Source organism: Nicotiana attenuata, unplaced genomic scaffold (genome assembly GCF_001879085.1).
Source record: "Nicotiana attenuata strain UT unplaced genomic scaffold, NIATTr2, whole genome shotgun sequence".
Classification (NCBI taxonomy): Eukaryota; Viridiplantae; Streptophyta; class Magnoliopsida; order Solanales; family Solanaceae; genus Nicotiana; species Nicotiana attenuata.
This window is the reverse complement of record NW_017673376.1, coordinates 64444-76964: the sequence shown is the minus strand read 5'-3', so window position 1 is coordinate 76964 and position 12521 is coordinate 64444. Positions and strand designations below refer to the sequence as shown.

The following is a 12521-nucleotide window of genomic DNA, read 5'->3' as shown; positions in this document are numbered from 1 at the left end:
AAGAATGTCTTGTTCGAATTTTCAGAATAAAGTGATAGACATAAATGTTAGCGGGAAATAAGAAGAGAGTTGATGAAGCATTATGAGTAAGATGCAATACATGGATGGCAACAGTAGATCAAAAAGATGACAGTATCACAGAGTCTATAGTCAAGTGAAAGAAAAGACAAGAGGTGACAGGCCTTGAGACAACAAAAGATTTGAGAAATAAGTTCGTGACTCCAACGCGATTGCCGGAAGGAAAAGTTAGACCCCAGAATAATAGAAATCAGTATGGGCTGGTGAACAAGATAAACTAAACATGAATTAGGGACTGTGTGATTTGATAATGGTCGACATCATGAGAATTTCAGATTTTGTTCCGGCGATAATACAATGGACAACAGAAGAAGATTCAGGAGAATCGGAGAATGGTCATTCAAGAAGACGCTTTCCTAAAGCAAGCAATGTGAGCAAAGTTCAGCTTAAGGGACTATATGTGCTAGTTATACTAAGTGTCACCCTCGCGGGTAAGGAAATTTATTATCCTTGGTACAAAAGGATTACCGCAAGGCAAGTAAGGGTCATCGATGATGTGAAAAGATGCCAAAGATAAAGAGATAAAACATCTATACGTAGATCATTGTAGCACTAAATCTTAGTACTCTCCTAAAGGGGGGAATACGGAGTGATGTGGCATTAATTCATGATTAAGTGGTTCTAGTAACTATGGAATGGTAAGGAAGAATGCGACAAAAATGAGAAAGGAATGAGATTGCACTTATCCAAATCCTACGTATATGCTACGATTCCAGAACATTAAGTAAGCACGACGTCAAGGAGAGGAAATAAGGACCCCTGCTCGAGATGTTATTGATAGATAAGAAGCCACTGCGAGCCGTTAGTTAAGAGAAAGAAAGTAACCCAAGAAAGATTACGCGGAATATTAATATGAGAATGGGCCAACGAGTATTTAGTAGTTGATTCAGGAAGAGCCTAGTTAATGGATAGACAAGAGGACACTGACAAATCAACAGATCGTGCAAGATAAACATAGAAAAACCCAATATAGTGAATTCAGCCCCACAGTTATGACATTGTAATACTTGAGAAATATTCAGATAGGAGTCGGGGTAGTTAAAGGTACAGTATGAGTTTTATAGAGATAAAAGAGAGTGCCACTAGGAACACAACCAAAATATCAGTTCAGAAGCAACCCTACAAGCACAAGGGCGTAGAGGTAAGTAACTACTGATAATTATAGGTGAGGAAGGACATCAAAAATTCCGTCGAGTATTCGATGTAATAAGCTCGCAGCTTTACAAGAGTCACAGGGTCCTTAAGTACTACAGTGAAAGACTAGCTAAGGAAATAAGGAAGAAAGCTTCAACCTAAGCACAGTGACCTAAAGAGGAAATGGTCGTGTAACAACAGTCTCACAATAACATTTTATGCACTCTATAAGAAAGTGGCACCTACCGTGGCTAATGAACGTGAAGTAAAAATCAAAATTAGGATTCAAGATCATATGAGTTTCATGAAAGCTTCGGAGTGCGTGAGAACTAAGATAAGCTAAGTATACACGTAACAAGGGGGCAGAAAGACTAGGAAAAGTAATTGCTTACGTTTGAAGAAAGCTAAGATGGAACAAAAAGGATTATTCGACCAATGATCCATAGTTATTTATGTTATGAACACACTTAAGATTTCGGAGTATTATCCATGCAGTATATATGTTGACAATCATACAGCCGTAGAAGACTCCGGTATAAGTTAAAAGAAAGAATTGAGTCCAGGCCATAGACAAAGGATTGAATTGTTAGAAGATTGTACCGTGGATATTCCATAGCGCCCATGAAAGGCTAAAGTAATAATTAATGCCAGGAGCCGCAGATCGGAAGATAGCTTAAGCCTACATAAAGGTTGATCAGAGGGAAGAGGAAACTAAAGAGTTACATCAACCAAGTAAATCAGGAGTCTGATTATTAGACCCAGAAAATTGTAGAAATCGTGATTGAGAACATTGCAGAATCACTCTAAATATCAGAGGTACAAGAGAGATAGTACAACACCTATATTTTATAACGGCTCTGTGATAAAGCCAGATAAAAAAGTACCAGCCTCATAAGAAGTCAGTATGAAGCTCCCACCGGATTGTGTATTAACCAGATGTGCAAGTATTGTAATAGAGCTTTAAGTTGTGAATGTGAATTATACCTATGTGGAAGGGAGGTCATGAAATAGATAGAAGACGTGATGTGAGATTTTAAGGTAAGTAAGGTAAAGGTGAACAAGGTACGAGATACTCAAATGCAGAAGGTCGTGAATGGTCCATACTCCGGATAGAAGGCTAGAAGCGCTGGAATTCAGTATCCAGGAATGATAGCAACATCATCAGTGGCATATCTTCCAGTCTATGGTTTCTAGGTACTTAGAGGTCTAGTTAAGAGAGTAAAAAAGAGTTAGAGACAGTGTGATGTCTCGCTTGATGTTCCAGAATAACACAAGGAAGTCTATGGTACAATCAAGTTGATGGAAGGTTGCGAATAGTATAAATGGATATGTGTAGGTCGCAAGCTAAAGTATGGTAAAGCAACAAGGTTTTAGGAAGATAGGAGTAAGGATAAGAAAGGGTGAGCGAGAAGGTGACGAGAATGGATAAGTCCTCAAGATTAAGCCCATGAAAACAAGAGTGCTAATGGTTTCTCTAAGTTATGGAAAGCTCAGTATAGCCTGAATGAACTCAAAGAAGTCTAAGACTAATAGCATTTAGAAGAACATAATAGAAATCATGATTGAGAACATTGCAGAATCACTCTTAATATCAGAGGTGCAAGAGAGATAGTACAACAACAATATTATATAGCGGCTCTATGAGAAATCCAGTTAGAAGAGTACCAGCCTCATAAGAAGTCAATGTGAAGCTCCCACCAGATTGTGTATGCACCAGAGGTGCAAGTATTACAATAGAGCTTCAAGTTGTGGATGTAAATCATACCTATGTGGAAGGGAAGTTATGAAAAAGATAGAAGAGGCGATGTGAGATTTTAAAGCAAGTAAGGTAAATGTGAACAACATAAGAGATAAGTGCAGAAGGTTGTGAATAATCCATACTTCGGATAGAAGGCTAGAAGCGTTGGGATTCGGTATCCACGAAGGATAGCACTGTCATTAGTGGCATATCTTCCAGCCTATGGTTTCTAGGTATTGAGAGGTCTAGTGAAAAGAGTAAAGAAGAGTTTGAGATGATGTGATGTCTCTCTTGATGTTCCAAAATAACATAAGGAAATCTATGGTGCAAGCAAGTTGAAGGAAGGTTGTGAGTAATATAAATCGATATGTGTAGGTCGCAAGCTAAAGTATGGTAGAGCGACAAGGTCTTAGGAAGATAGGAGTAAGGATAAGAAAAGGCGAGTGAGAAGGTGACGAAAATGGATAAGTCCTCGGGATTAACAAGAGAGCTGATGGTTTCTCTAAGTTATAGAAAGCCCAGTATAGCCTGAATGAACTCAAAGGAATCTAAGACTAGTAGCATTTAGAGGAGATGGAATACTGCCCTGGTAGTAGAATGGGGGTATAATCGTAATAGATAAAGGATGACGTTTGGGCCTTCGATTGAGTAATCATTTGGAAAAAAGGGGATTCATGAATTGTACGGGATTAAAATACCCACGTAAGGTGAATCATATTAGGATGTTATAAAATACGGTTATGGAAGTATAGTATCGCCCCTAGGTAGATCAGTCTAATTACTCCAGATGTCCCCGATGAGACGCGAGCCTAGCGGTAGTGTTGCATAAGAGGTCAAGTTATTAGTGGTAGATTATAGGTCAAGATTAAGGTGAATCAACAATGGATGGATAAAAGTTACAAAGTATGAGATGAGATTAGGCCATCATTCTCAAGATGAACAATAATGAAGAAGCCTTAAAGGACTTAGATTTATACATATAGGATAAGCAACGAGAGTAACCCGGAGTTTGGTAGCAGGCCTCAGTAACAATAAATCGAAGTAAGAGTTATGGTATAGTATGACCTACCTAGATAAAGTAAAATCTTGAGGATAGATAACCGGTTCTATGAAACAAGATATAGCAATATTCGTAAGTTCAACAAAGTATCGAGCAAAGAATTTTAGTATACCTATAGAAGCCTAGAGGGATATCTTGTCACGCTCTGTATATGTTTACCAAGGGAGGAATAGATATTGGCAAAAAAATTGGAGGAGAAAGGAAAGAAGAGTCGCATAGGCGCACTTACAAGGTCAGAGTCGTACAGGCTGCGTGATAGAAGGTAGCAACAGTTACGAGATTGCGAGGTTCTGACCACAAGTCATGGTGTGAGAAAGAGGCCTAAAGGGGGGAATGCCCTGACCTTTGGATTTATCACAGAGCAATTTCCTAGATGGCAACGAGAGTACTAAAGTATTAGAAAGACATAGGTTATGAAAATGATAAGTGCATCAGTCAACATTCGAGGATGAATGTTCCAAAGGGGGTAATGATGTTACACCCCATGTTTTGGTACGTAAAAGTACGCCATAAGTAATTGATGAAAGCTCGGAAATGAGATATTACATCCCGCATTTTCGCACATTAAAGTTTCGTCGTAAGTTAATCGACGTAAATTCGGGAATGAGATTACTTTGGAATTATAAGTATTACGCTATTTCAAACAAGTGATAAGTAAATTCGTGAAGGTGAGAGGGTAAGCAAATCGAAGAAAATGAGTATCGTCGAAGTTTGGTAATTTGGGGATAAAATACGGCCCGAGCTATAATATCCGGTATTTATGGACTAGTGCCATACATGGTACCACATGACAATGATAGTAAGATGTATAAAGTGTATTAAAAATGAATAGTATTTTAAGTAATTTGAGATAATTCTTAATTATATGGGTAATTGGTTAATTATTAGTTAGTGGAGATTATCAAGTTAATCAAAAGATTAGTGGTTAATTAATGATAATTTTGGATAAGCTTAAGGTGCCTAATGTAGCAGCCCAAGCAATGACTCATTTGTCATTAAAATAGGTGGCACATCTAAAGAGTTTGGTGGCCAAATCATTCCCAAAAGGACCACACCTAAAAGACTAAAGAGAGCTCTTTAACTCAATTTGAATCTCTACAATTCTAAGAGAGCTTCAGTAAAGATAATGTTGCAATAGTAACGTGAGTTACTTCAACAATTCATACGAAGATGTTATTATTTAATGGCAGCGTGAGTTTGCATATTCCAAGGAGCACGGTACTATCTTTATCAAGAATATCATACGGATTTTTTCCTACTCCAGGTATGTTAAGGTTAAGCCCTTCCTTCATTTTGGCATGATCCCGTAATTACATGTGTTTGATAACGAGGCATAAAGAGAAGTTCATACTCCCAAATTTATATACATTATCCTAGTCTCATAAGTTACAGTATTCTCCCTTATCGGAACTTCATATTCAATTGAGTATTGTCTTCTTCCAGTCAAGAGAGCGGATGGTCTATATATATACACAGTATTACAATATTTTCACCACCATCGAGCTATAATCGGTGGGAGGGCCCCTATTGGGCAACCTCAGATCAGATGGTAAGATATATACCGAGCCTACTATGGCCGAGCGCCTATGAGCGAGCCCAGCATGGCCGAGATACAGAGCCTAGTATGGCCGAGCGCCTATGAGCGAGCCTACTACGGCGGAGCAGTTACACGTTCCGAGCCTTATAGAGCCAGACATCTATTTTATTCTATATTGAGAGAGTTGAGTCAGTATCAGCAATTAAGTATATCTCCAGATTATCTTTGACTCCCAGTTACTTTCACATTCAGTTATTATATTATCAGTTCATTTTCAGCTTTTAGTTATATTATTGCCTTGCATACTCGGTACATTATTTTGTACTGACGTCCCTTTCTTGTGGACTCTACATTTCATGCGTGTAGGTTCAGAGAGACAGACGGTAGACCTCCTCAGTAGGTGTTGCCCGAGTTCAGCTTTATCGGTAAGCTCCACGTCCTTCGGAGTTGCCGGGTCTAGAGTTTTGTGTACATTTTGTGTATATAAATACATACATATATATATATATATATATATATATATAGGTTATAGGTAGGTCGGGGCCCTGTTCCGATCATAGTATATCCATCAGTAGAGGCTTGTAGACATATCCTGTCAGTTAGTGCAGTACGTTAGGCTTGTAGGCCTTGTATGTATATTCGTTGGTTTATCAGCTGTAGTAGTTATGACGGCCTTGTCGGCCCAACTTTATATTGATGTTTAGTCAGCGTTAGCTTTCGTTCAGTTTTATATTTTGCTCCGCAAATTATCTTGCAATGTGGCCCAGGGCCAAAGTATGACATTATATATTCAGAGCCCCTTAGTCGCAAGTTGGTATGCAGGGATAGGTGAGGCACCGGGTGCCGGTCTCGCCCCCAGGTTTGGGGCGTGACAACTTCGCACAGCTCAATCCAGGCAGAAGAGTTATGCCGACCGTAAGGTTCGTGATGTTGCATTCATGGTCGGAGAAATAGTGTTGCTCCATGTGTCACTCATGAAGGGTTTAATGAGGTTTTGAAAGAAGGGAAAGTTGATCCCTAGGTACAGCGGACCTTTTGAGATTCTTCAGAGAGTGGGTGAGGTGGCTTACAAGCTGGCATTGCCACCTAGTTTGTCAGCAGTTCATTTGGTATTCCATGTGTTCATGCTCCGGAAGTACCACTATGATCCGTCTCATGTGCTAGATTTCAGCTCTGTCCAATTGGACAAGGGTTTGACTTATGAGGAGGAGCCGGTGGCTATTCTGGCCCGGCAGGTTCGCCAGTTGAGATCAAAGAGTTATCTTTCAGTTCGAGTGCAGTGGAGAGGTCAGCCCGTCGAGGCAGCTACTTGGGAGTCTGAGTCGGATCTGCGAAGTAGATATCCATACCTTTTTACCAGCCCAAGCACTTTTCTATGTCCGTTCGAGGACGAATGGTTGTTTGGAGGTGGAGAATGTGATGACCCAATAGGTCATCCCATGTTTTAAAACCCAATTCTGTATTCTGAAGCCTTAAATATCTAATTTTAGCCTTTCCTGATTTACGTGCGCGGTCCAGGTGTTTTTCCGGAAGGCTTGTATGTTAAAAACTGATAAAAATAAGAATTTTGCCTTAAAATTAATGTGAGTTGACTTTGGTCAATGTTTTGAGTAAACGGACCCAGATCCATGTTTTAACGATCCCGGTGGGTCCGTATCGTAATTTGGGACCTGGGCGTATGCCCGCAATCGAATTGCGAGGTCCCTAGCTCGAGTTATGGAATTTTGATGAAAAATTAAAAGTTTGAATGTTTAATGATTTTAAGAATTGACTGATGTTTGGTCTTGTTGATACCCGATCCGTATTTTTCTTCCGGAGTCTGGTACAGGTCCATTATTATATTTATGACTTGACTGTGAAATTTGGTGAGAAACGAGTTAGTTTGACGTGATTCGGACGTTTGGTCGTGAAAATAGAAGTTTTAAATTTTTCTTGAAAATTTTATTTGATTTGGTGTTCAATTCATAGTTCTAGGTGTTATTTTGGCAACTTGATCGCCCGAGCAAGTTCGTATGATATTTTTGGACTTGGGTGCATGTTTAGTTTGGAGCCCCAAGGGCTCGGGTGAGTTTCGGATAGGCTACAGGTTGAATTGAACTTAGAAAAATCTGGTGTTTTTGCTGCATCTGGTTTTTTGGTGTGTCGTGCTTCGCAATCGCGAAGGGAATCTGGGCTGGGGAGGATTTTACACTATGGTCGCGAATGCGGAGCATTGGGGGGTTTCTCTACGCGAACGCGACCCGTAACATGCGAACGCGTAGCGTTAGCTAGGCTTGGCAGGGGACTTGAGGTTACACTACGCGAACGCGGGTCATGTCTCGCGAACACGGAGGTCAGAAGGGTTAAACCTTCACGAACGTATGGAACCTCTCGCGATCGCGTAAGCCTAGCTGGCTCGAACGCGTCAGTGATCACGCGAACGCGAAGAACACTAACGCCCAGTGATAAAATAGTCCCATTACGGGATTTTTGCCATTATTTCAAAATTTCAAAACTAGAAGACATAGAGGCGATTTTCCCAAGAGATTTTCTTCCCCAATTTGTTGGTAAGTGATTCTAACCTACTTTCTTTCAATTACCCATAACATTTCATGAGATTTCAACCTAAAATCTAGGATTTCATGCTGGAAATTGGGGATTTGGGTAGAATTAGGGATTTTTGTAAAATTGGAATTTAGACCTCGAATTGAGGTCGGATTTCGAAACAAATTACATAATCGAGTTCGGGGGTAAATGGGAAATTGGATTTTCGTCCGAACCTCGAGTTTTGACTAAGCGGGCCCGGGGTCGATTTTTGACTTTTTTGGGAGAAAGTTTGGAAATTCTAAATCTATGCATTGTAATTGATTCCTTTAGCAATATTTGATATTATTGAGTCAATTGTGGCTAGATACGAGTGGTTTGGAGGAAAGTTCTAGGGGAAAGGCCTCGGTAGAGCTTTTAATTGACTGCGGAGTGAGGTAAGTGTTGTGTCTAACCTTGACTTGAGGGAATTAGGAACCCTCGGACTATATGCTATGTCATTTTCATGTGAGCGACGCATATGCGAGGCGACGAGTGCTTATACGCCGCCGAATTATCTGTTTTCCTTGATTTACCGCTTTTCCTTAATTATTTCCTTTCATGTCTTAATTGTTATATGCTTTAAAGGCTTTCCATGCTTAACTGCTACCTGTTAATCAATATCTTCTCCTGTTAATGATGTTAGCTCTTTTCATAGTTTCACAAATCCCTACTATTTGCTTAAATTGACTTGTTTGCACCTTCTAATTGTAAATTGCTGGATTGGTCTCGTTGTGTAGTATTACTTGTGTAGATTATTATGTTGTACAAGGTTTCCTTTTCGGTTCAATTTGACATTTATTGATCATAAAGGTTTTGTGGTTTGAACTGTTTATTTGACTATGTACTTTGAGTGTTTGGTAATGATATGTGGGATCGGGCTGCACGCCGCATCATGTGTAATAAGAATGGATGGATATGGTGGAATAAGGGTGAATTCGTACTGTACGGTGGGATCGGGTTACACGTCGCAACAGGTAGAATAAGGTGGAATGATATGGTAAAACAAGGGTGAATTATGATACTGGTATTGATATATGGTTGGATCGGATTGCGCACCGCAACATATACATATTATTTACTGTTATTGATATTGTTACGGTGAAATAAGGGAGGATTTTGTGTTGTCTGGAGGGATCGGGTTGCGCGCCGCAACAATTTATGTGTTTCTATTTCTTGAGCTGTGTTGGTATTCAGTATTCTCATTTGAACTGCGAAGGATTGGTAATTCTGGACAATACTGGTTTATTTCTTGAGTCGGTAGTTATCATTTTTAGTTGACTGCTTCTTCCTGTTCAGTATTTCTATTTTTCAGTCATTATTATCTATACTGCGTATAGGTTGTAATGTAAGTGACCCGCCTTAGCCTCATCACTACTTCGTCGAGGTTAGGCTCGACACTTACCAATACATGGGGTCGGTTGTACTGATACTACACTCTGCACTTCTGTGCAGATTTTGGAGTCGGTCCCAGCGGCAACTACTAGAGAACTCAGATTGGACAGCCTGCGGAGACTTTAGGTACAACTGCTCAGCGCCCGCAGCTCCTGAAGTCCCCTTCTTTGTTTCTATTTAGCTGTGTATTTTCATTCAGACAGCTTTGTGTTTAATTCAGACCGTTGTATGTATTACTCTAGTAGTTCGTGCACTTGTGACACCAGGTTCAGGGATTTTGTAGTAGGTGTTTGACAGTTTTAGCTTCCGCATTCATATTTCAGTTATTTATGTATTTCTCGTTATTCAATTCAACGGTAACAAATGGATAATATGTTCTAACGTTGGCTTGCCTAGCAAGTGAAACATTTGGCGCCACCACGGTCCCGACGGTGGGAATTCCGTATCGTGACATGTAGACATATTTTAACTGGGTAAAAAGAATGTATGAAAATTGTAGATAAATTGTAAATAAGTGTATAATATATAATTAGTTATATTAAATTTAATTTTAGTATGTATATTATTGTAGGTATATCAATTTGTATGAAATTTATTTTTAAATCTGTATATTGTTATGCCATCAAATTACATAATACTAATTTTAAGTACGATATATCCATTTTAGTGCTGATTTAAAATGGAAGTTGGAGAAAGAATTATCAGGTGTTGTATTGTTTTCAAGGCGTGCTTGTACAGAATTTTCAGCATGAAAAGGAATTAGTTTCTAAGTATTTATCAAAACCAACAACTGTTTTCGCTTATTATACTTTTTCTTGATGAAGAAAGAAAGAAAAATTGATGAGAGAGACGGCAGCCAGGAAAGAGGAGAGGAGAGGAGAGGATAGAAAAAAGGAAAAGCATGTAACATAATTTAAGGCACTAATAATGGATTGTATATAATTTGTAAGTAATCTTTGGTTAGGGCGGGTAATATACAAAATTAGGACAATTTTAGTAAATAAGTTTCAAATATTGTATAGGAAGAAAAAAATCCTTTTTCAAAAGTAATATTTTCTGCACGAGACAAAACTTCTTATTTGTTTGGGCAAAAAAAAGCTGTTTGGGGGAGGAGAAGTAAAAATGGAATGTTATTATTTTCAGAATTATAAAACCAAATTTGCTGCTCTAATAAACTTCATTGCTTAGTCTCAAAGAATTTTCATTTGTAACAACTTATACTGTCACCTAACTGGTGAGTTGGGTAAAAGAAGTTGTTTCGCGTGCATAACTTATAATACCTCCTAGTTCAAAGTAAAATTTAAGAAAATAACTACCATCTTATATTACTGTCTACATGGTTTATTAGTTTCAATTACAGAAAAGATTGTGACTTGTGCGCTGGGTAACCTATTCATGACCATGCAATAGTAGTCCGGTGCGACGAGTTTTTACTGAAAAGAAGGGAATCGGTCCTAAATTTTCCATATGAGAAACCACTCACCCAATCAACTCAGTCAACCCTCACTGGCTAACTGTTTGTTACAGGAGAAATATGTGGATAGTAGTTAAATGAGTAATTCTCACACGATATAACCAAATACAGTGTCAGTTTGACGGAACTAATATGTGGATACATTATACCTTGAATTTTCCATCATATATGTACGCCCCCAAATATTTTTAATTTTTTACGAAAAATATTTGATCACTTTTTATATAATATGTTGTTGTTATGTTCTTAGTACTTTGTAACTTTAAATATTATTATACACATATATCATTATGCCTAGATAGTTAAATAATTTTTTATATTTTTAACTTTTAAACTTTATATCAAATTTTTTACTATAAAATTAGAGCAGAAATTAATTGCATTCGCTAACAAAAAATGTATAATATATGTATATTATATGTGTATAGTACACATATACACAAGAAATATATATTTTTCTGCTATTAATTTTGGGAGTGGCTAAAATATACATTTGTGTAAAAATTATTGGCTGACACCCTATGCTTGAGGCTAACGCTTTACCCTATGCTTCTCCATAACTTTTCTTTTTGTGTAATTAGGGTAACTATATATAACACTTTCACTTTTTAAGTTTTACTTTAATTTCGAAAGTTATTATCTTACCGAAAAAGAGTTTCTAAATTAAGAAAAATAAAGTAGACAATTACTCCTTTGTTTAGGAATTTCAAATTAGTAAGCCAAAAACTCTTTCTTTTGTCAAACTTCCAATAACTTAGTAAAGAAAGCCGTGTTTAACGTGTAAAAGAAAGAGAGAAATAGAAAGGTATAGATAAACAAACTTATGGAAAAAAGATTACCTAAAACGAGTCTCTTACAAGAATTTCATAGCTTTCCTCTAGCGGAAACTAATTAAAGTCTCATCACACTTTATAAATTAACTCAAGATTGTGCATGCATTTGTGAAAGAAAATTGAATATCCAATTTAAATTTAGATTGGTGTTTCTGCTTAGGAACAAAGTGAAGCATAATAGTAATAAATTTATATTAATGGAGGGCTCATCAGAGAGAAAAGGGCACTTGGTTTTTGCAGTTAATGGGGAGAGGATTGAGTTAACATGTGTTGATCCTTCTACTACTTTGCTTCAGTATTTGCGCTATCATGCTTGTTTCAAGAGTCCAAAGCTTGGATGTGGCGAAGGTAATTTTCCTTCCCTTACCTTCGTGTATTAGTAGAAGGAAAGCCTTGGAGCAACGATAAAGTTGTTTCCATGTGACTATAGGTTACGGGGTTCGAGCACCCATGGAATCAACCAGTGATACTTGTATTAGGGTAGATCATTTACATCATACATTTATAGATGCGGCCTTTCCTCGGATCCTGCGGGGATACTTCGTGCAGTGGGCTCCCATATTTGTGTATTAGTAATAAAGTTCAAGTAATATACATTGTCGCACCATCAGGTCGCCTGTCTTATTTTTAAGAATATTATAAATCCCTGATTTTAAAGATGCTTACATGTAAATATCCTTCGAGGGACCTACTCTTATAATAAATTATTT

General features: G+C 38.0%; 1 protein-coding gene across 1 annotated transcript in view; it reads left to right on the top strand.

The window, feature by feature from the left end:
- The first annotated feature begins 12008 nt into the window (after positions 1–12008).
- Positions 12009–12521, top strand: part of LOC109216196 (benzaldehyde dehydrogenase (NAD(+))-like) — a 30492-nt gene continuing 29979 nt past the window's right edge. The window contains exon 1 of the mRNA XM_019380329.1: positions 12009–12159. Coding sequence (XP_019235874.1) covers positions 12009–12159 — 151 coding nt within the window. The remainder of the gene's footprint in view (positions 12160–12521) is intronic.